This window comes from Giraffa tippelskirchi, chromosome 2 (assembly GCF_054371585.1).
Source record: "Giraffa tippelskirchi isolate mGirTip1 chromosome 2, T2T-mGirTip1v1.2.pri, whole genome shotgun sequence".
NCBI classification, from domain to species: Eukaryota; Metazoa; Chordata; class Mammalia; order Artiodactyla; family Giraffidae; genus Giraffa; species Giraffa tippelskirchi.
The window spans coordinates 14,458,992-14,486,688 of NC_137276.1; the positions used below are offsets into that span (position 1 = coordinate 14,458,992).

Genomic DNA, 27,697 nt, shown 5'->3' on the forward strand with positions numbered 1-27,697 from the left:
TTTAATCACCTACTAGATGCTATAGTAAAAATAATTATGCATTTAATGGCTTTAAGAGTATTTATTCATTCACTGAATGAATAAATTCAGTGTTTACTATACTCATTTATTTATTCATTTATACTCATGCCAAAAAGGCTCTAAGGAGATTCTCCAGAGATATAAATGATAGATGAAAAATTAAAATTTAGAAAGAGGTGGAAATCAGAGAAAAGGGAATTGAGGGTAGGAAAGTTAGAGGAAGCTGTTTGGCTCTTAATATGTAGAACTCTCCTCCTAGTTTTGCACGAGGTTGGCTATAAAACTGTGTCTGTGCTTTCTAGCACGGATATGTAAGATAAGAAGATGTATACCTCTTCCTGGCAGAGAAAGCTCCCAGTGTAAAAGATGTTTGTTTTTAGAGATGTTCTGACTTGTAAAGTATGAGGTGTCTGAACTGAGTGTGGAGTTGGTGGCAAAAATATTGGACTGTTCTACCCCTCCCCCTCAAATGGACATATACAAACGTGCAAGACAATTTTTCCATGAACCAGAGCATGAGCATGTACAAACAGGATCCCCACAGAAATATGACAGCTGGAAGACAAGTTCGCCAGTATAATTTCAGACAAAATACTATCTCTTGTCTTTCACCCAACAGTGAACTTAAAGGAAGAAAAAGCACACAAGTTAGTGAAGTTTTTGGAGCAAAAGCAAAATGAAGATATCCTCCAGCTCTATCAATCTAATAGTCTGAGTGGTGTGGCCGTCAGCTGGGGTGTGTGCAGCCCCGGTGGGAGGATGCTCAACGTTTGGCGAGTTCCTCCACAACTTCTGTGGGGAAGATGGGCTCAGGGACCTCGGGCAGCTCACCAGCCTTTTCAGCTTCCTCACTCCTGTAGAAAAATGTGTGTTCTTCATTGAAGCCTGTGAAAAAAATGACAACAATAAAGTTTACTAATTCAGCAGCTCTGATTTCTTTCTTTTTTTTTTTTTTTTGGCTATGTGACATGTGGGATCTTAGTTCCCTGACCAGGGATCAAACCCATGCCCCCTGCATTGGAAGCACAGGGTCTTAACCAGTGGGCCAGCAGAGAAGCCCCTGGTTCCAGTTTTTATCTTTGTTACAGGATTTAAAGGGGAGCAGCTTCAGAACTGTCCAGAGGTATCACACCACCATTAGAAAGGATTCTAGAACTGCCAAAATGTGGGCCTGTCACTGGTTATATGTTAGCTGCAATACACTTGTTTTGTTCAGTTTGCAATGTATCCTTAGACAACATTCTGGAACGTTTGGTGTACGGCGGACTTTGGGCAGAGGCTGAGCAGCAGAGGCTAAAAGGAAGACGAACTGGAGGGAAGGCCAGTGCTCTGCACGAGACAAACCATGGCCAACTAACTATTCCAAGGCCAGCCTCTGTCAACTCAGACTGTTGCAGTCAGGTCCCCGTAGGCAGGAACAGTGTATTAACTGATGAACTTTTGCCAAGATTTCCTACTCAACCTCTTAGTGGAGTGGTTTGCTTTTCCAGTTTTTTTGGTCCCCTTTCACATGTACTGACCACTGCCAAAGTCAGCAAAATCCTCATTAATCGGTTAATCCATTCCGGAATGCTCAGGGGCCAGCACTGTCACCAGGGAGGAGCTGGGCCTCCGGTCACTAATGTCCTTTTTGATGCCCTGAAGCAGCTGTTCCCCTTGTGGTGAAGTCTGGTTGGAAATGTGATCGGTCATTTAGGGAATCTAAAGCTTCCACGAGTCAGGATGACAAAAATTAATCAGACAATAGGTAGGAACCATATAATTTTACACATTTTGAAAAAAAAAGCCCTCAAGTTACACACTAAGTTAATACAAACTAACTTGTGACTGCCCTTATGTGACTTAGGCATAGACTCCCCATTACATCTTTCTTTCTAGAAATCTTAGGATGTGTGTCATGGTCATCACATATGTTAAACGTGACAAATCTATAGTTACTATGTCTATTGATCTCTGAAAAAAATGCCTATATTTAGTCATAAAGTAGGACTTCCTTGCTACTCCACAATACTTTCTGTAATATATCTATCTCATTCAAGAGTTACATTTGTGGCAGTGGTTGGTTCCCAACATTTTTGGCACCAGGGACCGGTTTCACAGAAGACAATTTTTCCATGAACCAGGGGGAGGGTGGTGAGGGGATGGTTTTGGGATGATTCAAGTGCATTACATTTATTGTGCACTTTGTTATTAATTACACCAGATCCACTTCAGATCATCAGACATTAGATCCCGCAAGTTGGGGACCCCTGATTTATGGTATACAAGTATGTCAGCACTACTTAAATAACATCCTTTTTTGCAGTCTATCAATTCCATTTTAAAATACAAATAGTTTTAGAATTTTGCAAAGACAAGTATTGGTCTCTTTAAATGTCTTTGCACGCTTTCTCTTGGCTATCACAGAAATACATGAAGAGTAAAAATACATATTGAGGGTTTTCTCTCCAGGTAGCTGGTACATAAGCTGCTTCTATCCATGCAGATTTACAAAGTTTGATGTCATAAATGACTGGTTCATTTCTCTTGAGACTGTAGTCTTTCCAAGGTACATTAAATTAACATGCTGTCTGCTTAAGTAAGACAAATTGTTGCCAAGAACCACCAGGGAAACATCCGTCTTTAACTTTCCTAGGCTGTGCAGAGAAACCGTAAGTATAATTTGGACCATAACAAAAGGTAGGCTTGGAAATTCCAATCAATTAAGTCTATTGAAAAGCATCACACAGCCTATTCATCAAAAAAAGGGCGAGAGTTTTAAACATTCAGGTAAATAGATAATCCATTAAGAAAACAATGCACATTGTGGCAAATGCCATCCTGGTTTTGTCAGCACTTATTTATAGCCTTTGGATTCCCCAGCCCTCCTGCTGAGAGACTTCTATTCCTCCCTCTCCCAATCTTTGTTCTCTTATTCATGGCTAAAGGAAAACAAAGCGGAAAGCAGCACATACCCAGTGTTCCGTTCTGGCCAAGTTCTTCCTCTATAGTAAAGAGGCGGTTGTACTTAGTCACCCGTTCGCCACGAGAAAGACCTCCCAACTTGATAAACCGGACACCAAGTCCAACAGCCTAAAGGGTTGGGAACAACTTATTTTTAAATGGAGTCATATTTTGCTAAACTAAACTCTTTAGGGAGAAGGGACACTGCCCCTGGGTGCCGTTTTGGTTTTACTCTCTTAAGTCAGTTTCTCATCTTATATGTGTAAAGTGGCCTTGAAGTCAATTTCTCATCTTACATCAGTAAAGCGGCCTGCTTACAAGCTGAGGGACTCAGAGGTACAGAGACAGTGTGACTATACATCAGATGCTCTCCTAGTCATGTGAGCCTGCTGACTTTTATATAAGAACACTCTGGCCTTTCTCACTTCATTCTAAGAGGTAAGATTGCAAGTGCACATCCCAGTCGTTTAAGTATGCTCATAATTTTCCCAGGACTTCAATTTTTCTTCTTTTTAAAAGTTCAAAGATTAGCTCTTTGCAAAAGGTAGCTGTCTGGGAGGAAGCAAGTCTTTCATAAAAGGTTACACGACTTTGTCTGCCAAAGTCCACCATTCTCTGAAACACCATTTCGTGATAAAAGCAGTGTTTTGGCAATTCTGCAACGGACTGGTTTTTAGCACTTACCAAATCGACAAGGCTGTCATCAGACGACTCTCCTTCTGTGCTTCCAAAGACAGCGATGAGCTTCTTACCTGTAAGCAAAGGAATTCTTTTCATTTTAGATGGTATGAATCTAATCAGCAAATACAAACCTCCAGAATAAAACTTTAAAGTTTGCCAGAGGTTTAAAACTGTGAAGAGTTAATTCGCTGACCATCTGAGAATTCTAACCCGTACATTTGCATTTCTAGTACCCTGATTTTATGTTTAGATAATAAATACTAAATGAATACCATGTTTCATCAAATTTAAAATACCCTCGATTGTAAGAGACACCATTATTACCACTAAAGAGGAAAAATGCTCAAGTTAGATTGACACATTTCTCAGACCACAGCTGTAAGACACAATCATTCATGTTCAATGTAGAAAAAGGTGCATCTTAGAGTCAAAATACATGGTAAGTACAAGGGCATCATATGCCTAAATAACAGATTTCACAATTCATGTAAAATTTTGTTCAAAGGAAAACTGTCATTCTGAATGTTGACTTATTAGAAGAGCAGTGTTAACAGTACTTAATCAATCACTTTTAGAGATCTCAAAACCCCTTAAAATTTGCCAAAGCCTACAAAGACTGCAATCCAGAGTTCTTCCTGTGGTGACAGTGTTGTGTCTTACAGGCAGGAGTTACAGCAGTAATCTGGCATGGGACAGAATGTCTGCTGAGTGCCAGGCCCAGGAGGAAAGGCCAGGCCTGGGGCGTCTCTTCTACCACCTGCAAGCCACCCTGCCTGGGTCCTAGACCAGAACAGGCTGCAGGTGAAGGGACCACAGGCATTTCATTCCATCTTCTGCCACCAGCCCACGCTCCTGGCTCCCAGTTTCCCTCTGAGTCTTGCACCATCTCTGAGACTAGCCTTCTGCTTAGTTCCTGAGATCCACTCACCATACTTATGTTTCAGGCCCTATGCATAAGTGAACAAGACTCCCAAGAACACTCTGGAAAAGGGGGAAACAGAGGATGAGATGGTTGGATGGCATCATCAACCCAATGGACATGAGTTTGATGTCCGGGAGATAGTGGAGGACAGGGAAGCCTGGGATCGCAAAGAGTCAGACCCGACTGAACAAATTGTGGCTAGTACTACAGTTGAAAATATAGGATGAGAAAGATTCAGAGCAGCCGGTGAGGGGTGGGGAAAGTCAGGAAAAGGCATCTACATCTGAAGAGGTTTCATTTAGGTCAAGAAGATCTGAAGGATCAGGACTAGTGAGCCAACTAAATAGTACAGGGCAAAGCATTCTAGGCTGAAGGAACAGCACGTTCAAAGACCTGTAGGTCATAAAGAGCTTGAAACTTTTGAGGAACTAAAAAAAAGCCAGTGTGGGCTAATGATTGAAAAAATAATCACTGTGGTGTCCTGTGAAGCTGAGAGAACAGCAGCCTCAGCCCCCTGTTTGTGGTAGCCCTCCCTGAATGGGGTGACCTCCTGGGTGGGGCTGTTCTTAGAACATTATGAACTGAATCAGTAGTAAGGTGAGTTTTGCTATTTAGCACCAAATCACTCACAAACGGCTGTGGTGTTTTTTTCTTCCAAGATGGATTCCATGCTTTTTAGCACCTGATACATTGTGTATTTAAGTTCATCATCAGTCTTTCAAATCTGTATTTCCACTCACCTTCAATGAGATTGGTTATTTCCACCAAGTCCGACATTGTAGTTTGGTTTGTGTGTTTTATGATCAGCCCGCTATATTTGAGGATGCTGATGTTGCCCTCCTCTAGCAGTTTAGAGATGCTTTTGGATGCGGTGCCTGCAATTATGTAACACTTGGAACCAAGAGCATTATAGATGCTGTCCCACTGTTCAGAGTCCTGGGTGGATATTTAAGAATTGGTCATTACAGTGTATGGAGCATCATCACAAAACAACAGGAATCATATAGTAGATAATCAAAGTTAGATACCTTTCTGAGATACACAAGCTAGGGGTTTAGGGGGAGTTTTTTGTTTTTTGCATTTTTCAGCTGAATGCTGCCTGTACCACAGCCACACAAGTTAATAGGCTTCATGGAACAGAAATCTAAAGTGATTAATTTTGCGCTTAAAGATCTAGTGAATAAAATGTTAATACATATTAAATGCTTTTCTCCACGTTGATTCTGACATCCTTCAAACACAGGCTCTTCCCACCCACTGTGTTATCCATGATGCTGCTAAAGACTGGCTGGTTGGAGGATGTTAATGTTGTTTCTGGTAAAAAGACAATGGAAAGACATGAGCTTGCAGGGCTGTAGACCCTCATTCCCAACACCCTTATTTTTAATTGGTGAGACCACCAAATGAAATGAAATGCTCATTTAAATAGTAATATACAGTCTTCTCAGCCGTTGTACTAGATTTCCATCTGTCCCATTAGGACAGACAATACAGGTGCATCTTATCACATTAAAAAAGAGCTGTGGCCAGAGCCTGGGGACAAGGAGCAGAAGATATGTCTGGTGGGATGAAAGATCTGGGCTCAGCATCTTCCACAAGTGCTGGGATGTAGCCCAGGCTGTGAAAGCAAGATGGGACTGAGAGATCCTGGGGCTCCAGTAAGAACCAGCTCTCTTTCTGTCCCTCGAATTTTAATGGCTGAGTTATCTCAAAGAGGATATCTGCTCACTGTATCTAATGGCTCTCAAGTTCATAAAATCAAGAATGTAAGTTTTGAAGTTTACGTGGGTTTGGAAGAGAGAGAGTTGTAGGCCCAGAGACAATCCTTGTTGGATGCATTAGTGTGAACAGGTCAGAAAACCCCAATATCTCAAGTCTTTAAAAAATACGGTTTTTTAACTTCTATACATGTGTAGTAACTGAATTTAGGTTAAAAAACATTTGGCCTAGTTGAAGTTCTGTTTCCATGAGCACTTGGAAATGATGTGTGATTAACCTATTGAAGCACCAGCTGGCACAGCAGGCATCAGTTAGGCTGCTGGTAAATACACAGGTACTCTGAAGTGCTGGGGGACACTTGTTTTATTCCGTAGATGGGCACACTCCTAGGTAATTCTGTTTCTGCTAGTCATTTGCCCGGTAAGTGCCTTTTCTCATAAATGCCCAAATAAAATATCCCAGCCCAAATTACATTTCAAATCTACAGATCCAAAAGAATGAAACTTTGTTCTGCTTTATTATAAAATTCAAGATGAATCCTGTTACCTCCTTCCTGAAAGGATCAATTAAGGCAATAATTGAAGGGAACTTGTTGATCAGATCCACATACAGGTCAACCATCTCAGCTGCATTTTTGTAGGTCCCCATCATCACTTCATACTTTCCTTTACTCTGATAAGTGTAAAGAAGATATTAAAATAAAGGCTGAATTATGAGTTCTTCAAACATTAAAGATGCAATTCAACTTCATTTTCATTCATTTCATATAAAAGACTACGGGTTATTTTCAGGCCACCCTCACACGAGAAATCTGTGCCTTTTACTTTAAATATCTGTTAAATATCAACCTGAGAAAATCAAGTCTGTATTTCTCTGGATGCCCCATACAGCTCTTCCCACGGACTTCAGGTGAAACCTTCTGCACAAAACAACTGCCTGCAGAGTAGGAGAGGAGTAATTCCTTACTTCAGTTTTAGGATGTGATGCCAGATACCTAGCTGCTTGGAAGATGGGCAACCACATAAATTCATAAACAGAATAGCAGTGCAAACCTGCCTATTTACTAGAACTACCATTGTTCAGCTCACAGTGAATGAATTTAGCTTGTTTCCTTTACTGTGAATATTTTAAATTTGAAAGCAGGGCTAGACTTTTGAGATATGAACAGTCAATATGAAATATGAAGAGACTTAGGTGAAAGCAAGCAGGCATCTTCTAGTAGTCACTATTGTTTTGGAAGTGTAATTCTAGTGTAGCCTGTTCATCTGAAGTCTGGAATGCCCCCAGGTACTTAAGTACAGGAGTGAACGGACCTGGAGAATTTAGTATGATGTCTGCAAACACAGCACCCTTATGTCCAGTCCAAATCTGTGTCCAGCAGTGGTACCTGGGGCATTTAGGTACAGGGAGGGAGGTGGAATGCACCAGAATGACTCTGGTTTACTAATGCCTTCCTGTGGCTGCTAACAGAATGGATTTCATTAGAATTAAGCAGGTTCCTAAGAAGTCTATCATTGAAAAGATTCTGTACTTTTTTCACATTAAAAAGTGGTTAAGAACTCTTAGTTTCTATACTGCAAAACTTATACAATCTTGTCTTGTCAGAGAGGAAATGCTTTGAACTAACTTTGAACTAACTTTTTCAATGACTTTGAACTAACATCAGAAGAATTATCTGCTATCTAGCTAATGCATTTTACCGAATATAAGCAATAAATATCCAGTCTAGTTAGTGCTAGCAGTCAGTATATTCATATTTCATGGTATATGTTGTAGATGAAAACATGCAATTATTTTTCTTAATGGTATGCCTAGGAACCAATCATTATGTGAAGAATAGAAAATTACGTTAAACATTCTTTTCTGTGCTTAGTTTCTTTAGGAAACTAAAAACTTTAGAAGTCAGCTGATATTTAGGTTTCTAATATACTATTCAAGATTTCCTTTGAAGTTAAAAATTAGAATTGCAAATTCAAGTGGAATCCTATTTGGTCATGTCCCCTGAATTTGACATTAATTACCATTACTAATTATTCTCCAAAAACTTCAATAACTTGGAAATACTTTTTATTTTTAAAAAGTGAGTCACCAGCAGAAAGTCCAAGAACCATGTGTCTAGAAGAGCTTGTCAAGTCATAGTTACACCTGACTCACTTTTTATGCTTGACCAATTTGGCATTCATCAACCAAATGAATGTACTCAGCAGAACATACAAATTTGTTAAATTATTTTTCAGTAGTTCTCATGATTTGTAAGTAATCCATTTTAGTCACGTTTATTCCAGAATTTCTCTATATAATTATTATGACATTTTCTGTTAGTATTTAAAGTTATATGGCTATGTTATTGTGTGTCAGAAAAAGACTATAGGCTTCCCTGATGGCTCAGATGGTAAAGAATCCACCTGCAATGTGGGAGACCTGGGTTCGATCCCTGGGTTGTGAAGATCCCTTGGAGAAGGGTATGGCAACCCACTCCAGTGTTCTTGCCTGGCAAATCCCCATGGACAGGGGAGCCTAGCGGGCTACAGTCCATAGGGCTGCATGTAGTTGGACGCAACTGAGTGACTAAACACAGCATAACACATTGTCTGGCCATTAGTTAACTTGGCTTTCCCAACTCCATTTATATTTGGACCCTTCCATGAGATTACTTGAAAAAAATAGAATTTGTTTGGAAATATAAACAGATAGGCTCCTCTTTTGAGTTCTAACTTAAAAATAATGGGACCAAAACAAAAGGCAAAAACTCTCGAGTGGAAACTTACATAGTCCATCATCTCATGTGCAGCACAGTTGATGGCTAGATGCAGGTTCGTTCCCAATTCTAGTCCCAGGTTCACACAGATTCCTTGTATGAGGAGCAGTGGCTGCTCTATAGTGTCGTAATTAATGGTTAAACAGCCAAGATGGGACATCTTGCCGGTGATCTGCTGCTGCGGGATCAAGAAAACCACGCACGTAAATATAGCACGCTAAGGTTCTTGGAGCTTCTGGTGGTTGGCAGTTAATAACCAGACACAGCTCTCTAAACAAGAAGTCCTCTGACTCTCTATTCATCCTGTCCCTAGTTCCCGCTCATGTCTGCATGACCTCTGGGCAGATGAGTGTTCTGCAGTATCTGGGAATAGTTTTCTTACTCCCGAGGTTTTCAAGTTTGACCTGGGAACACACTCCTCTCTCTTTAGTTGCCCATGTCCTCTCTCTATGAACATGGGCTGACCTGAGCCATGACCACCAGGCTGGTGAGTCTTCAGTCTGTCCCTGTAAATGTCTGTCCTGCCTGTCTCTAACTCTGCCTTCTTCCTCTAGACTTGCTCTTTCCTATGTCCCATTTTCCTTTAGAAGGATGTAACTGTTAAAAGGCCACCTGATGCGAAGAACCGACTCATTGGAAAAGACCCTGATGCTGGGAAAGATTGAAGGTGGGAGGAGAAGGGGACAACAGAGGATGAGATGGTTGGATGGCATCACCGACTCAATGGACAAGAGTTTGAGTAGGGTCCGGGAGTTGGTGATGGACAGGGAAGCCTGGAGTGCTGCAGTCCATGGGGTCGCAAAGAGTCGGACACGACTGAGCGACTGAACTGAACTGTTAAAAGGGCTTCTTTGGTGGTTCACACAGTAAAGAATCCACCTGCAATGCAGGAGACCTGGGTTCAGTTGCTGGGTTGGGAAGATCCCCTGGAGGAGGGCAGGGCAACCCACTCCAGTATTCTTGCCTGGAGAATCAGCATGGACAGAGAAGCCTGGCAGGCTACAGTCCATGAGGTCTCAAAGAGTTGGACACGATTGACTAAGCACAGCGCAGCACAACTGTAAAAATGCAAGTTAAAAAAATGTAACTCTTCTTCAAGTAAGGTTTTATTTTCAAAAGGATGGGAGACTCCAGCTGAAAGGACACAGAGGATGCACAACAGTGGAAGAAGGTGTGAGGACCCAAATGACCTTGGAGAAACGTCAAAGTCTGAGATTTCAGTGGGCCAGACGACTGTGGGCAGTGGTGGCCCAGCAGCCTGCTGCCCGAGAGGCAGGGACAGAATGATATTCCAGCTCTGGGGTCTGGCTGCCTGGGTGAGTCCCCTTGAAGCCGCATCACCATGCCATTTCTGTTTATGTGAGGCCTGGTCCTAGAGCAGAGTGACTATGGGAGAGGAGAAGGAGTGGGGAATAAATGACCTGTCATATAGAGTGTGGGATACCCATTTACTTACTTGGCCTCTTTTGGCTCCATCATGACTTTTTTTCATCTCTGGCTTTGGAAGAGGGGACTGTGGGACAGAAGATAAAGATATGTCACTCGGGATTTTCAGACACGTCCGTGGTAGCAGGCAGAGCTTTCGGTCCTCTGACCTGGCGACTGCTCTGGGGCTGAGCTGATCACGCTGTGAGTCTCACACACACACACACACACACACACACACACACGGGTGATGCCAACCACTCTTTAACTTCATAAACCTCAAACTATGTCTCAAAATCAGGTACATGTTTCCCTTTCATTCATTCTTACATTCTGTCTTTGATCGCACATATGGGGGTGTGGATATACATGTTCATGCATTCTTACTTATACAAGTAATTATTCCCTCATCATGTCCTGACTCCTGCTATGTGCAAGAATTCTTTTTTACAGGAGGATATTAAGTCCCCTTCTTGTCTGTAAGGAATAACCCCAGTGTGGGATTTACTTTTAAAGGCCCAACATATTGTTTTAAATATTCTCACAGTGCAAAGACTCTCGCCTACAGGATAGGTTTGACTTTTGGCAATAGCTGATGGTCATTAAATCTGGTGGATCTGATGTATGTAATGTCATGTGACATTAAAAGCAAAGCTAATTACCAATGAAATGCTACCACAGTTTGTGGTATTGACAGCACACTGTAACACGGATTTAGCCTTTTATAGGATGCACTTTAGGACTTCCCTGGTGGTGCAGTGGACAGAAACCTGCCTGCCAATGCAGGGGACATGGGCTCGATCCCTAGTCCTGGAAGATTCCACATGCCATGGAATGGCTAAGCCCATATATGCCACAACTACTGAGCCTGAATGCTATAACTACTGAAGTCCATGTGCCTAGAACCTGTGCTCCACAACAAGTTCAGTTCAGTTCAGTGGCTCAGTCGTGTCTGACTCTTTGCGACTCCATGGACTACAGCACGCCAGGCTTCCCTGTCCATCACCAACTCCCGGAGCTTGTACAAACTCATGTCCAATGAGTCAGTGATGCCATCCAACCATCTCATCCTCTGTCATCCCCTTCTCCTCCCGCCTTCAATACTTCCCAGAATCAGGTTCTTTTCTAATGAGTCAGTTCTTTGCATCAGGTGGCCAAAGTATTGGAGCCTCAGCTTCAGCACAACAAAGCCCGTGCAAAATCAACAAAGACCCAGCACAGCCATCCCCCCAAAAAGACGACACACTTTAATGACCAGCAATTATTGCCTCTATAAGCGGGGGCATGTTTGTCAAGAATCAACAAGGTTCATACTCAAGTATACACAAATACAGAAGTTATCCTGCTTCCTTTCACTGTGGAGTCAGCTGAGCTTTCTATCACTTGGTATTAATAAAAATAATATAGGAAGCAAAGTGATGTGCCAAGAGAGACAGCGAGACACACACACAGCACTGGCTCAGGAAGCTGTGAGCTAGTGATGGCAGACAGATGAGATGCAGGTAACAACCAGGAGGAAGGTGGTGTGATGGGGAGTGCAGAGCTAGGGGACTTCCCTGTGTAAGAGTCAGGGAAGGGGACTCGGAAGAAGCGGATACCCGGTGGGAGGGGGGAATGTGGGAGTGCCGAACCTTCCAGGTCAAGAGCAGCGTATTCGTGGCCCAGAGCTGAGCAAGGGCAAAAGTCGTAAAGCAGCGTTTTGCAGCCGTGGCACTCTTGATACTTTGGCTGGGTGATCCTCTGCTTGAAGGGCTACCTCGTGCATTGTCGGATGTGTAGCCGCATCCCTGATCTCAGCGTTCTAGATGCCAGGAGAGCCTCAAACTGGGACAACCCAGAACGTCTCCGGGCATTGTCAATTGTCCCTTTGGGTAAAATCACTCCCCACTAAGAACCACTGCCTTAGAAGAACACAGTGATACATTTTACTTTGTCAAAATTGAAAAAGAAAAATATCTCTATGACTTTATAAAATACAGTTAAAAGGCAGGCAATGTGGTAGAGGAAATTAGGTATTAATGTAACATGTAGAAAGGACTGAAGCCTTTATTACAGAAAGAATTCCTAGATTATCAGTAAAAGATGAACACAAATAAAAAGGGTAAAGAAATAAAGCAATCTGCAGAGATCTGTGCAGAATTTTACATGATTTTAAACACAAATCATGCTATATACTTGTATGTGTGGTGTCTGTGTGTATAAATACAGAACAAAGGCTAGAAGACCACACTCAATTTTTAACAGTGGTCAGCTCTAGAGATGGAACTGGAACTGGGGGTTGCAGTGAGTGTGGAGTCCAGGTAGGTGGAGTTAGCACAGGGGTGGGGTGGGGGGGACTAGCTCTACCACTATTTGAATTTTCATAAGAACATGCATGAACTACTTGTATAATTAAAAATAAACTGTATAATTAAAATTGTATAATTAAAAATCTGAAAGTCAGGATGACTGCAGAAAGCTCAAATATCCTGAATTTCTAATATTCTAAGGTGGATTTCCTCCACCTGGTCTGACAACCACCACCACTAGGCACTGCTCATGGCTGTGTCAGCTCTGAGCACACTGCATATATTCAACTTGGATACTCAGCACAATGTATCATATCCATTTTGTGGACGAGGAGCCTGAGGCAGAGAGGCTATGTAATTGGCACAGGGGCACACAGCTAGTAAAGGGGCAAGGCAAAAGGCAAGGTGAGGGTTAACTTGTCCAAGTCTGAGTCTCTGCAGGCTGGTCACCCATAAGGAAGTTGGCCTCCTGAAAAGCACCCCGGAAACTGGCTCCAGTATGAATGTGTGAAAGCGCTAGTCACTCAGTGGTGTCTGACTCTTTATGACCCTGTGGACTGTAGTCCGCCAGGCTCTTCTGACCGTGGGATTCTCCAGGCAAGAATACTGGAGTGGGTAGCCAGGTGCTTAAAGCAATTCTGATCAACTATAGGGCATGGGCCCCAGTCACCTGCCCCCATCACTGATTCAGTGCTGGCAAGATCGCATTGGAGCCAAAGTTACTTCACATCATACTGAGATGACATCTTGGCCCCCATCTTGCAGGAGAATCAGCTAGTGCTTCCTAATAATGTAGTTTAGAAGCCTCATACTATGTAACTGTGGGCTTGGAATTGAATCCTGGAACGGAAGAAGGACATTAGTGGAAAAACGAGTGAAATTTGAATAAAGTCTGGAGTTCAGTTAGTAGTAACGTAGCCTTTTGGTTTCTTAGTTGTGATAAATGTGCTTTGGCGATGTATCCTGTTAACCCTGGGGGCAACTGGGGTGAGTGGGTATTTGGGAACTCTCTGCACTGACTCTGCAGCTTCTCTATAAACACAGTATTATCCCAAAGTGAAAGACAAGGATCAGGCCCCTCAGCCCGCCACCTCACTGTGCATGACCCGAGTCAGAACATGATGGTACACTCCTGCATCTGAACATGTATTTCTGATGCATCCGTGGAGAGAGACGCACTTTGTGGACACAGTGGAGGAAGGAGAGGGTGTGACAAATTGGGAGGGTAGCATTGAAACATATACACGACCATATGTAAGATAGCTAATAGGAAGCTGGCCGGCAGCTCACCCTGATGCTCTGTGACAACCTAGAAGCGTGGGATGGGGGTGGGGTGGGAGGGAGGCTCAAGAGAGAGGGAATACATATATACTTACGGCTGATTCACACTGTTGAATGGCAGAAACCAACACAACATTGTAAAGCAGTTATCATCCGATTTAAATTAGTAATAAAAAAAGAATATGATGGAACAACCTGGTGCCTCTATAGCTGCCCCCATCCAGCCTCTGTGACATCCCCTCAAGGGCTTCTCAGTCAAGGGTACTCATTTGCCCAACACTGGGATTCTGAGCAGGCACAAGTCATTGTGCCTTCACCATCATACCAAACGGCCTCTCATGATCCCAGGGGCCAGATCCTTCCCTCATGGTCTTCACACAGGGCCAGCTGCCTCAGAAATCAAAATGAGATGATTAAGTTCCATTATTAACCGGCCCCATAGCCAATGAGGGAACGTATGAGCTTGGGTCATCAGGGAAACCCAAAGAAGATGAATACGTTTTCCTATCTGTAGCAACAATATTGATCACGTTGCAAAATGAACTATAATTTCAACACCAGAAAGTATATAAGCATCAGTTATTAGATACCATATATCCTCTTTACATACCATTTCAATTGCTTTGTTGATGTGTTTCTGAATTTCCAGAAGCATCTCCACACCCTGTAAGCAGAAGAACCGTGATCTTCCACAACTGCCTGATAGCTCAGCTGGTAAAGAATCTGCCTGCAATGTGGGAGACCTGGGTTCAATCCCTGGGTTGGGAAGATCCCCTGGAGAAGGGAAAGGCTACCCACTCCAGTATTCTGGCCTAGAGAATTCCATGGGCTGTGTAATCCATGGGGTTGTGAAGAGTCGGACACGTCTGCACTTCACACTTCACTCCACAACTGCAGTTTAGAATTTTAAATATAGACACTTACACCACATATGAATATTTCTGACTCAGAATATTTGTAGGGTCTTTGGTAAGACATCCTGGGTAGTGAATTACATATGGCCTACAATATCAGAGGATTAAATGCTAATCTTCAACTCTCCATTTTTATTTGGGTGAAAATGAATGAGAGGCTCTTCCTCATTATCCTCTCTTCACTGTTCAGAACTGGGTGGTTTAGTTGGTTGGGTCACGTTAACTTCACTCTCTTTCACGGTCTCCTGACCAACCTTGCAACACATGTCACAGGTCATCAAGGGCTTCTGCATGGGAGTGTCTGAATTAGTATAAATCCACTGTCACTTAGAAAGGGGGAGGATGTATTCTGCTGACGGTGGGATCTGCATATGGAGTCAGATGAAGAATGGAATGGCATGCCAAATGCTCTGGTACCCAAATAGCATGACAGATATTAACTGAAGGAAAGATCCTGGTGCCAGGATCTGCACGGGATCTGACAGATGGTGCACCAGATATAAATCTGAGTCTTCCTGAACTGATAAAAGCGAGGAAATGCCTATTCCCCTTAAAAAAATTGAAAGAATTCTTTATCATAAAGAAATCATCTTGAGATTAAAAAAAAAAAAAATGATTTTCACTAGGTTAGATAAAGTATCAGTCACTATGTTGCCCAGAGGGGATGGAGCTTCCTGTCCTTTTCCTGTAAACATCCAGTACAGAACACGAATGCTTAGTTCTCCCTAATGCCTAATTGGCAGAATATTTCATGAAGATATAAAGAGGCATATTGACTCATTTACGCCACTAAGGAACAGTTAGACACTAACAGACCTCTGAGTAGTAAACATGCCACTTAGGATTCCTTCCTTTCATATTCCATAAACATGCACTAAACCTCTCTTATGTGCCAGGCAATCTGCTAGGCTCTGCAGTTCCTACTTAACAGAAGGGCTCCTATGAAAGTGCCAGCTTCCTCTTGTTGCAGCCATTGTGCATAGACTAGTAAATAAGATATCTCAGTTGCCCCAAAGAACATCCTTCTCAGCGCTCTCAGGCTCACTCTGTGAGCCTCTCAGTTCAGTCGCTCAGTCATGTCCAACACTTTGCGACCCCATGGACTGCAGCACTCCAGGCTTCCCTGTCCATCACCAACTCCTGGAGCTTGCTCAAACTCAACTGTGAGCCTCTGCTGCTGCTGCTGCTGCTGCTGCTGCTGCTGCTGCTAAGTCGCTTCAGTTGTGTCCGATTCTGTGCGACCCCATAGACGGCAGCCCAACAGGCTCCACCATCCCTGGGATTCTCCATGCAAGAACACTGGAGTGGGTTGCCATTTCCTTCTCCAATGCATGAAAGTGAAAAGTGAAAGTGAAGTCGCTCAGTCGTGTCTGGCTCTTAGCGACCCCATGCACTGCAGCCTACCAGGCTCCTCCGTCCATGGGATTTTCCAGGCAAGAGTACTGGAGTGGGGTGCCATTGCCTTCTCTGGTGAGCCTCTAGCATGAGTCAATATTATAAAGAGCCGGAGATCCAAGGTGGTTTAAACGTGGTCCCCTTTCATGTGTGGTCTTATTTTCTTCCTGCTTCCCTAATTTCCTAAATTTTTTTCTCATTTTTTATTTAATTCTTTTTCCCTTGGTATCATAAGCCTTGGGGGCATCCACTAAAAACTCACTAATGATGAAGTTTTTTTAAAAGAAAAGGTAGTTTGAGATAATGTAAGGTACTTGTTTAGCTGTTAATCCAGGATGGGGTATACAGATCACTTCTTTCATCAAATTCAGCTTTCCAGGTGATGACTTCCCACAGCTGACCAATGATACCATCAGCAGAGGTACAGTTAGCTTTTCTGGCTGTTCCTGAAATGGAGGTGGTGGGGGGAAGCAAGAGGAAGTGAGGAACATGGCTCATTCATATTGAGACACTCATGGTCCTTGTAAATGTGTGTAATGGGCACTAACCTGGTGGTGCTTCAATAATGCAATGTTCAAGTAGAGAGGATTATTGTCCAGCACGGCACTGGTTTTGGCAACAGCAAGTGACACAGCCCCTATGGCCATGCTGCCACAGAGGACAGGCTCAGGAGGTTCTGCAGGTATAATTGGTTTTTCTGCAGAAGTCTCTATCCTTCCTGAAGAAAAAAAAATATTGATAAAATATTGCTTTCCAGAAAGCAAAAGTGTGACTATGATAAAACTGTATTTTTCAATGTTTTACTTACAGATGCAAAGGCCAAGCATAAAGAAAGGATGAAAACTGAGGCTGGGAAGAACGTATTCACCACTTCCACCCCTGAGAAGTTTTTGCCTGATGTCACTACTCTCTAATATCCAAAGAGTCCTCAGCCATGGATTTTGCCGAAGACATTTTAGAATATTCAGTATTAACTGAATATCCACAGTCATATAGGGTAGAAATTGTTATCTCATCTAAATGAGGGCTTAGGCTTAAAGACTTGCCCCACATCCAGCAGAACGTGAATTTAAGGAGAGCATTTGGACAGTCTCTGAATTCCAAACCCTTTGTTTTTCTCTGTTCCACCATCGCTCTTGCATACCCAGCTTTGTGTTGAACATCTCATGTGTATATCTAACTGGTTATCTTGCTTGCCAATCCCAAGCGGATGCCTTTTTCTATGAGGAATTCCTTCCAGATCTAACCATCCACTCAGAATCCTCATCCATCTTTCACCCTCATATATTCTCAGCCACTTAGTCTGATCAGGCAGCAGAGTGTCCATAATAAATCTCTCGTTCTCCTCCTATTCTCTGCTTTCCCACAGCTGCTGACCTGAGTCAGGTACGTAAGGTAAGTGGAGTCAGATGTGTAAGCACCCAGCACACATTAAATGTTTAGCAAATTACGGTTCCCTCCTACTCCTTCCCTTCTTACGTTCCAAGTTCTACCAGTCAAAAGAAACCACCAAATGAACACCCACTGGTGGTCTCTACCTATGATTCAGCAGGGGCCATCCCCACCTTCCAGAAGATTGGTCTAGCATGATTCTTCTGCCTTGAGCAACTCTCCTCCTCTGTCTGGGCCTCAGCATCTGAATCTATGAAATAAGAGACCTTGTCTTCACGATCTTTTTGGTACATGGTTCTGGTGCTTTCTTACTCAGTGTAATCCACAGTCATCTGGTATTTAGTCTATTCCCAGCATCATGCTAGGAGCTGGCAGTTCTAAAATGAATGAGGCACGATTCATGCCTTCAAGGAGCGTGTTGTAATTGGATGGACATACAAAACACTGTTACAACACTAGCAGCAGCTCTGGAATTAACATATTAAAGGAACTGGGGTGAACAATATGTTGGAAGGCATGGAGCAAAGGGCCATGATAACTTCAATTATATGCCTTAAAATGGCATGGTCTTCCAAAGACAGTTTTCATTAATATGTTACCTGGGACTGCAGAAATGTTGGTTATGCATATCAAAGGATACCATTAATTTTTAAAATATGGAGTGGCTTTCTGATGAGCTAATGGGAAATTTGAGAAGCAATTGAAGGTCTCCATGTCACCCCCCACCCTCTGCCTTGGGGAGAGAGTACTGTTCAGAGTACTCTGTTCAGAGTATTTTGTTCAAAGTACTGTTCAGAGTACTTTGTTTACTAAGTGCTCACATCTGGGTAAGAAATATTTTTTATCTTACAAATAAAAATGGAGGGCAAGATGGGGTAAAATCGTGCTGACCTAACGTCATAGCTTCAAGCAAGGAAATGGCATGGAGGTTGGATGGTACCTGGTGGGAACCCAACCCAGTTGTGCAGCAGAGAGACCTGAACTTGAAAAGGCAGTCCAAGTTTCAGCCTTTCTTCCTCCACATTTGCTACCTACGGTTGGTTCTACAGATGATAAGCCACTGACCTTGCTTTTGTCCTTTTTTCTTGGCTGGAGGTGGAGGAGGAGGTGGTGGTGGTGGCGGCTGGGGTGAAGGCGCTGTTGAGTCTTCTAGGTTTTTTTCCAATTCTTTTCTCTCCTTATCTTCTTGTACTTTATTTTCAAAGAATGTCCTTAATGGCAAGAAAGTATGGCTTTATAATGAGATTATTTAGGAATATCGCTTGTAACTTTGATCATGTTTATAGTGCTGACCCTAAAATATTTCAGTAGCTAACTCTGCTTTTTAAGCTACCTAAGAACAAATTTGCTTCAATTTCCAGGACTGAAAAATGACACTGTTATAAAACCGTGTTCAAGAACTGAAAATCATTTTGGCTTGGAAATAAATGTTTAAAGATTTAGGGTGCTCATTTTAAAAATTATCTGAGCCCTGTTTATTATTTTTAGGGTAAAATTTGAAGAAATAATTTGATTAAGGGTTACTGGATTTTCTTTTTAAATAAATGACCATCAGACAAAAAATGAGGCCAGCATAGACAGTGAAATACATAGCACTATATGCAGAACTAACTTTTTTCTTTTAATTTGAGGTGGGTGCTTAAAATGAACAGCTAAAAAATTTTTGGGAACCCCAACTTAGGTACGGCTAAATAAAATTTAAGCTCACTGAAATAAAAAGAGGCTAAAAATTTCCAGAGACAAAAAAACAACAAGCCAAAAAAAAAAAAAAAAAGGTATGGGAATAAAATTTGCATCAGATGCTGGTGGGGCTGTGCCTTTAAAGTATTGAAAGAAACAGATTTCAAATGAGAATTTTATACTCAGCTAAACAGTCAAACATGAAGGCAAAATGCTAACATTTTCACATATGTAAGAATACCCTTACAAAAATTTATATCCCAAATACTCTTTTCTCATCCTTACTTTAAAAATAAAATTATATATTTATTTTGGCTGTGCTGGGTCTTCACTCCTGGGTAAGGATTTTCTCTAGTTGCAGCAAGTGTGGGCGACTCTTTCTTGCAGTGTGTGGGCTTCTTGCGGTGGCTTCTCTTGTTGCAGAGCACAGGCTCTAGGCACGCAGGCTTCACTAGCTGTGGATCTCAGGCTCTAGAGCTTGGACTCAGGAGTTATGGGCCTAGTTGCTCAGCAGCATGTAGAATCTTCCCTGACCAGGGATCAAACTTGTGTTCTGCATTGGTAAGAGGACTCTTAGCCACTGTACCACGAGGGAAGCCTTCATCCTTACTTTTACAGGATGTAATCCAACAATTCAAGAAAGAGGAAGATATGGGATCCAGGAAACAGAACAATGAAGGGATATCTTATGGCATCTCTGTAGTAGCTCAAGATGGGAGATTTGGGAGGGAAAATCCCAAGAAAAAAAGGAATGTAATAAAATAGAAAATATGACTGAGAGATTAGGAAAAAAATTAAGGATATGTTAATAGCAAATAACACACACAAAGAAGTGGAATAGCATTCAAAAACTGGAGGGCTACAATCCATAGGGTTATAAAGAGTGGGACATGACTGAGCACGTGCCTGTGCACGCACACGCACACACACACGTTATTTATAAAAGACGACAGAGGATGAGATGGTTGGATGGCATCACCGACTCAATGGACATGGGTTTGGGTGGACTCCAGGAGTTGGTGATGGACAGGGAGGCCTGGTGTGCTGCAGTTCATGGGGTCGCAAAGAGTTGGATCGGACATGACTGAGCAACTGAACTCAACTAACTAGAAGTTATACAAAATTATATAGCATTCAAAACCTGTAAAAAGCTATTCAAAAAAAGTTTTTTTATAAGGTCATGATACAACTCTGATGCAAACTAAAACGTGAAGTTACGCACAATTAAGCAAATGATAAAACTTACAGAAAGAGAATCCAGTTGACCTCCTTTGGCCACGAGGATTGTGGCATTGATCCACACAAAGGGAAAAGTAATGCTAACCCATACATGGTTAGGTTAGCTATGTGAACTATGCTCATGTAGCCATACTTCCTTGGCTTTCACATTTTAGAGTCAACCTGTGGGCAAGGCCTGGAATACCTGGCTGTGTTTGGAGATCAGAACATAAGCACCACCCACTGGGCCAAATAAAAGGATAAGAGAGGCTCATGGGGATGACACATATAAGGAGGTGCAGAGGGGGAAAAGATGATATCTGAATTCTTCACCCTTTTCTAGAGAAACTTTCACTGAATCCTAGGAAAGCCCTATGCATAAAAAGGCCAAACGGCCTTATGTAGCCTTACACAGTAAAAGTTTAATAACAGGGTTTTCAGAAGAAAAACATTTTATGCTCAATTTTGATGCTTTAGCATATGTTTCCTAATTGACTTTCCAACTGCACCCCATAGATAGGACACACCTGTTTCACTGGCAGGTGAAATGGAAAGAAAATAGGTACATAACTATACTGGACACTTACATTTCAAAGTTTCAGCCTTACCTGAGCACCCGATCCACCTCAGCCTGGTTGGAGGGCAGGAGGCCCCGGAGCTCCTCAGTGATGGCTTCGTTGACCCACTGCACCGCGGTGCTGACGGCTTCCAACCTTTCTAATTCCTCGGCTTCAACTAGCTCGGGTGAAGCGTTCTCGTGGACTTCAAAGTGAGTTGAGATCACCACAGAACATATGTTCTGAAAACAATATAAATGTGTTCTACATTCTCCCTGCCTTTCACAGGAAATAGGAAATTGAATGTATCCAGCTTTTAAGGTACATGATATTTTATCACCAATTTCAAAGAGAAAATGAGAATCTATAATTTTCTTGGAGATATTTTTATAGCTATTGAAACACGGTGGAACCTGACTTCAAGGAATGTTTAAAATCATTACCTTGTTAAACTACTCTTATAAAAACCTTACATTGAACTTAATTTTTATCATTGCCTCTCCCAGAAATAGTGAAAAGGAGACAGATTGAATCATAATTATTTTCATGGATGACAATGAATTTTTCTTCATGTAGATCAGTCTACACATTTATAAATCTATGTAAGTGAGTGAAAGTCGCTCAGTCGTGTCTGACTCTGCAAACCCATGGACTCTAGCCCTCCAGGCCCCTCTGTCCATGGAATTCTCCAGGCCAGAATACTGGAGTGGGTAGCCGTTTCCTTCTCCAGGGGATCTTCCCAACCCAGGAATCAACCCAGGTCTCCTGCACTGCAGGCGGATTCTTCACCATCTGAGCCACCAAATATATGTAAATCTTTATCTAAATACATGAATCTATAACCCTATCTGCAGATTATAGAACTCATGACATTAGCAGTGTCAGAGTTTTAAAACTATTTTTGCCCCATTTCATGTCTCTATCTTCAGATCACCTTCAATTCTGTACCAACAGTGCACATAATAAACCATCATGGCAGATTGTATGATTCATGCTTTGTGTTCATAACTGCCTACAAATACTGTATGTGTATTTCACAGATACTGAATTTCAAAACATTAATTTTCCACTATTTAGACAGTAAATGCTAATAAATGCAGTGGAGCCAAGACAAAGAGAAGAACAGGTTTAAGTTGCTTCCTACCTTGGGAAAATTTTGAATGATGCAGATTATTTCCACTTGGAGGGTTGGAAGCCCAAGGCCATCCAGCACCTTTTTCCCCACGACTTTGCATATGGTGGGAAGTTTTGCAAGTTTAGAGAAGTAGTTTGCCTTCAACACACACACATATAAAAAAAACACAAAAATATCACATCTAATTTATCTTTGAAAGGTCATTCACATTTACTCTAGTTTCTACTAAACCTCTCTGTGAATGTCCTCATTCTGGGATTAGTCTAGCAGCTCTTTGGAAACATAAAGAGACTTGGATTTAGTCTCTGGTACATGGGGCAATTTGTCTATTGAACTCTCACTGGAAACTGGAAGGCATGTCTTTATTTAAAGGTCCTGGTTCATTCTTTATGGGCCCTAACCTATCCTTCCGTCCAAGATGCCGAAGTCAATTGGCTTCTAGAAAACTGCGATGCATTCAAACCTAACAAGCCTTAAGTGGGTTCATTATTATTCCTCCCAACAAACCACCTGATATTTTAAAGGTGAAGATTATACACAGGCTATACTTCATTTACCATCAGTTCATGCATAGGACTACATGTTCAAAGAGGACTGTTGGAAAGAGCAGAGGTCATTTGGAAGATGATCCAAGAAACAGAAGAAAAAGAATGAAGCTGAGGGAGAAAATCCTCTCAAGAGTCTGAGTAAAAAGATTCAAGGGACTTCCCTGCTGATCCAGGGGCTAAGACTCTGAGCTCCCAATGCAGGAGGTACAGGTTCCATCCCTGGTCAGGGAACTAGATCCTACACGCGGCAACTAAAAAAAGATTCCACGTGCCACCAGAAAGAGCCAGCACGGCCAAATAGATACACAAATAAAAATTAAAAGATACACGACTGTGCCCCTGTGCAGAGGGCAGGGAGCTGGGAGAGAAGGAAGAGGGGCGAGAGACGGCCCACCTCCTCACCCTCTTTTATCTTCAGACAGTATTTGCTCTTTATTTCCACATAGCAGACCAGGCCTCTGATCTTTCAGTTCAAAATCCAATGACCACAACCTACCTAACAGGTCATCTCACATCCACTGGCAATGTGCCAGCACCAAGGTGGTGCCCAGCAAAACTAAAGCAAAAGCCAATTTTCAAGCCATCCATGCATTTTAAGGATGATAGTTTGTATATTCCTCTGTGTGTGTGTGTGTGTGCTCAGTCACTTAGTTGTGTCTGACTCTTTGCCACCCCATGGACTGTACCCATGAGACTTCTCTGCCCATGGGATTCCCCAGGCAAAAATCCTGGAGTGGGTTGCCATTTCCTCCTCCAGTGGATATTCCTTACCCAAGGATTGAACCGGAGTCTCCTGAGTCTCTGGCATTGGCAGGTGGATTCTTTACCACCAAGCCACCTCGGAAGCCCCGGTATAAAGTATTGAAATGAAGTTAATAGAATCAGGAGCAGAAAAATATTACCTAGTTTAACTTTTGTGTATTAGTGAGTTCAACTCAACAAGTAATGAGCACCTACAACATACCACATATTGTGTAAGGAGTGAAATGGAACTAACTTTTAAAAAATGTTTAATATGTACCTTAAAGGAGTGACTTGGTCTTGTTTATCACTGTATCACATTCCACAGTGCCTGATATATTTGGGATTCGATAAATTGACTCATTGGAAAAGACCCTGATGCTGGGAAAGATTGAGGGCAGGAGGAGAAGGGGGTAACAGACGATGAGATGGTTGTTTGGCATCACTGACTCAATGGACATGAGTCTGAGCAAACTCCAGGAGATGGTGAAGGACAGGGAAGCCTGGCGTGCTGCAGCCCATGGGGCTGCAAAGAGTCAGATATGACTTAGCAACTGAACAACAAGGACAAAATTTGAATCCTGCATACATTAATAAAGGCCAGACACAACCTGTCTGACACAACCTTGGGCATTTTGTATACATTATATTACTATCTTCTCAAAACAACTCTATAAGGTGGTTATCACCTCAGTTCCACAGATGAGCAAACTGAATTCCAGAGGGAAACCTGTCCAAGATAAAATAACCAATGTCTTCATTAACCAATGTCTTAAAATAACCAATGTTTACTGCTTTGTAACAGATTACTTGCTCATGATTCTGCAATCTAGGCTGGGCTTAACTGGGCAATCCTTTGGTTGATCCTGCCTGGGGTCTCCTATACAAATTCAGTCATCTGTAGGCTTGACTCGGTTCAGAGTACCCAAAATGCTTTCATTCATATGTGCAGTGTCTCAGCCAGGATGGTTGGAACATCCAGGGGCTGGCAGGCCATCTGTCTTTCTCACAGCATTATCTGGGAGGTCTCTCACATCTATTAGGGCCTCTCTCTACAGGATTTCTCTCCTTTTGCTCTCTCTAGCATGGCAATCAGATTTCCTTTCAGCATGACTAACTTCCAAGAGAGAGTATTCCAAGAGTACATCATGCCAGCCCTTACCAAACCTCTGTTTGCATCATACTTGCCAAGGTTCTACGGATCAAAGCAAGTCATAAGACCACGACCCCAGTCAATATAGGAGGGGACTTCCATAAGACAGTTCATTCCAGTGGTGTGGTTCATTGGGGACCATCAATTTAACAGTTCATTACTGCTACAAAGCAGCAGTGCTAAGGATCAAATCCAATCTGCCCGATTCCCAATCGCAAACTCTTAATCCTAAATTTTATGAAGGAGCAAATAGTATTGCTATTGTCCACAGGGATCTCTTCCATCCTTGAATTCCTCTTATATGTAAGAGAAGCATGGAAGACATGGCATTTGAGCTGGACACAGGAGGTTGTGTAGTATTTCACAGGCAGACAACAGGGAGAAGTTGAGGCAAATACTTAAGGTAGGGGGAAAAGGATAAGAGAAGGGGAGGGAATTGGGAAACTTCACATTTTAAAAAAAGTCAGCAGGCCCATGTAGAGGAGCAGGGGAGGGAAGCATAGATAAGCCTGTGTACCAAAGTAGGGACAAGCGCTGTGAATCACACACACTGGAACGTGTTGGATCTTACTAAGCATGAAGAGGGAACCACAGGAAGTTCTGAGTGAGAGAATGATGGTCAGATTTGGGATGAGGAACACTGCTTTGGCAGCATAAGTGGGATGAACTTGATGTGGGGGGCGGGGGGTTTGGAGAGACTAGCTGAGAATAAAGAGGGCCAGAACTGGAGCAGCAACTGAGAAAATGAAATGGAGGTGCCTTTATGCCAACTGCTGAACATTCGTCAAAGCCCAGGCCAAAACTCCCAGATGCTACAGCCCACAGGGATCTTGCCCACCCCTGAGTTTCCTTAACAAACACACAGTGATCTATTCCTCAGTCTGGCACACAATTCTGTACTACCCTATCTATTACTCCAGTTATTTTATCTATCTGTGGCCCTTGTCCCTAACTGAGGTATAAGTTCCCAAAGAGCTGTGCAAACTGAAGTCCTAGTTGCCTAATAGACTGGGAAGAGCATCACACTGGGGGCAAGAGTCCAAGTTTCCAGTTTTAACTTCTGCACTAAATCATTGTGAGACAAGAGCTTGGGGTCTTCCTAAAATGTGGAAGTTGGACTAGTTAACTTTCAAGAATTCCTCTGGCAAGAGACTGTGGAAAGAGAATGGAATTGGGAGTTGCGTTCACTCATTCATCGTGAGTGTCCACTACGCACTCTGCTAGGTACTAGGGACACAGACCTGGTTTGATTTCTGTCATTCACAATGTCCCTTGAGAAAACCATCTGAAGTCTTTGGGCCATGGTTCCTTTATTTGGAATACGGAATCATAAGGTTTACTTCACCGTGGTCCTCGGGATGAAGTGATATCACAGTAACCACATAGCACAAGGTGCATTAATAAACACCTCCTCTCCCCCCTCCCCCGATTTGATGTATTGGCCAGCACCGAGAAAAACAAGTATTTGTGGAACATCCCCTATATTAACTGCCCTGAAAAGATGTGATTTTGAACCCTGTAGATACATCATGCTTCTTCACTGCACTTACATACTCTGCTTGGTGGTGTTACTCTGCCTCACTGTAGTGCGAATCCCTACCAGTTCCAACCATGATACCTTTTAGAAGGTGGGTGTTGGTTAGTACTTACGGGTCTGGAAGTGAGAAAACGCCTGCCTTTGTTTCAACTGTCCACGGCTTTAAGACTAAATATGAGCCAGATGGTGCGCTGAGCAGAGGAGCTAAGGGGTATGTGAAAAGGCGTACTCCCCCACCCCTCTCCACAGGAGCTCACAAGCTGCCTAGGGAGGGTTTCAATGCAAAATAAGGGGTGCTACAAGGCCGCTGCAGGACGATCAGTCCAGGGAGAAGTGGGCAAGGCTTTGATCTGAATTTGAAGTTTAGGTGCGAGCTAGTCAGGTGGGACGGGCATCCCCGGAGCGCACGCGGGGCACACAAGCCAAGGAGCCGAGGTTTGAAATCGACCGAAACCTGGCAGCGATGGGAGCCTGCTGGGTACGAGGCCCCAGGGTGGGCTGAAGGATACGCTGTAGCGAAGGCCAAAGGCGTTCGCTCTGTGGTCAAAAGGGGGCCGCTGATGGTTGGTAAACTGAGCTATGAGGTATTAAGGACTGGGATGAAAGGAGATAACTGGCAGCCGGACAGGTCCGCCCAGAGGTAGTGAGGATGCCTGCCAGCCCCTGAGCTGTCGCACCGTAGCTACAAAGCCGCCTAGAGCCCTCTTTCCTCCAGCAGTTTCCAGTCCACCACTTTCTCTCTCGAGATTCCTTTAGCCAGGTTTCCGCTCTGCTTCTTCCCTTCAGGGTCCCGGCGCCGCGTCAACCCAGCTCCGACCCAGCGGCGGCGGCGCGCGTGCGCGACTCTGTGGCGCAAGCGCCCCGCGTTGCCGCAGCGCGGGGCGGGGGGAGAGGGGCTGGAGGGAAGAGGGTTCTGGTCCCAGGTCCCTACCAGGTGCCCGTAGACGTCGGCAGGCTGGAGGTAGAAGGTGGAGTTGAGCAGCTCTTCCAGCCTGCGCGGAACATCGTTCTCGCGGTAGTACTCCATCGCCTGCTGCTTCAGCTTCTGCAGCTCCCTAGTGGTCCCACATCTGCGGCCGCCGCCTTCTTCCCCCATGGTAGGAGATTTAAGGCTACAAGCGGGGGTTAGCCTGGGGGCCCGCGAGCGTCCTCCCTGTCGCTAGGCAACGCCGCGAGATCCCGACCTCAGATCTCGCGAGGCTTCCAGCCTTGGGTTCTTCCCGCTTGCCGCAGACGCCAATGGCTCCTCTGCCCTCCTCCCTCCCTCTCCCGGAGGTTTTGACCCCCGCCGTCCCCCCCGCCTCGGGTTATGGGCTTATTTACTCTTGAGACAAGCGCGCTCCTGGCGTCGTTTTCCAGGACGTGTTTCCCTGACGCTTTCCAGATGGG

General features: G+C 43.4%; 3 protein-coding genes across 13 annotated transcripts in view; 2 read left to right on the forward strand and 1 right to left on the reverse strand.

Annotated features, from left to right (window-relative positions):
• SHTN1 (shootin 1) overlaps positions 1 to 947 on the forward strand; it is a 108,226-nt gene extending 107,279 nt beyond the window's left edge. For all 6 annotated transcript variants that reach the window (XM_081573481.1, XM_081573484.1, XM_081573479.1 and 3 more), the window contains one exon: positions 641 to 947. In XM_081573481.1, the coding sequence (XP_081429607.1) occupies positions 641 to 701 (61 nt within the window). In that variant the 3' untranslated portion in view covers positions 702 to 947. The remainder of the gene's footprint in view (positions 1 to 640) is intronic.
• ENO4 (enolase 4) lies at positions 584 to 27,473 on the reverse strand. 4 transcript variants are annotated; one of them, XM_081573488.1, is made up of 14 exons: positions 27,240 to 27,473; positions 22,339 to 22,467; positions 21,246 to 21,436; positions 18,805 to 18,950; positions 16,896 to 17,065; positions 16,662 to 16,793; positions 14,649 to 14,702; positions 10,501 to 10,557; positions 9,055 to 9,219; positions 6,833 to 6,958; positions 5,308 to 5,503; positions 3,649 to 3,716; positions 2,976 to 3,093; positions 584 to 906 (listed from the first exon to the last, which is right to left on the reverse strand). In XM_081573488.1, exons 1-14 carry the CDS (start codon positions 27,402 to 27,404, stop codon positions 785 to 787), a joined length of 1,839 nt encoding a protein of 612 aa, XP_081429614.1. In that variant the 5' UTR covers positions 27,405 to 27,473; the 3' UTR covers positions 584 to 784. The 4 variants fall into 4 exon arrangements, with proteins under 4 accessions (XP_081429614.1, XP_081429612.1, XP_081429615.1 ...); XM_081573486.1 differs by having other exon boundaries at positions 9,055 to 9,222; XM_081573489.1 differs by lacking the exon at positions 2,976 to 3,093.
• The window catches only part of HSPA12A (heat shock protein family A (Hsp70) member 12A), a 173,353-nt gene continuing 172,840 nt past the window's right edge, over positions 27,185 to 27,697 (forward strand). For all 3 annotated transcript variants that reach the window (XR_014077799.1, XM_081573472.1, XM_081573471.1), the window contains exon 1: positions 27,185 to 27,405. The gene's annotated coding sequence lies outside the window, so the exon portion shown is untranslated. The remainder of the gene's footprint in view (positions 27,406 to 27,697) is intronic.

What these genes read in the sequence shown, in the direction of transcription:
- ENO4 (XM_081573486.1), bottom strand. Translation starts at nt 27,404, where the DNA reads ATGGGGGAAGAAGGCGGCGGCCGCAGATGTGGGACCACTAGGGAGCTG. An exon ending in GAAAAAAGGACAAAAGCAAG is followed by an intron (nt 17,066 to 18,804) that starts GTCAGTGGCTTA and finishes TTTTTTCTTCAG; the next exon opens with GAAGGATAGAGACTTCTGCA. An exon ending in TCAACAAAGCAATTGAAATG is followed by an intron (nt 10,558 to 14,648) that starts GTATGTAAAGAG and finishes TCTGTCCCACAG; the next exon opens with TCCCCTCTTCCAAAGCCAGA.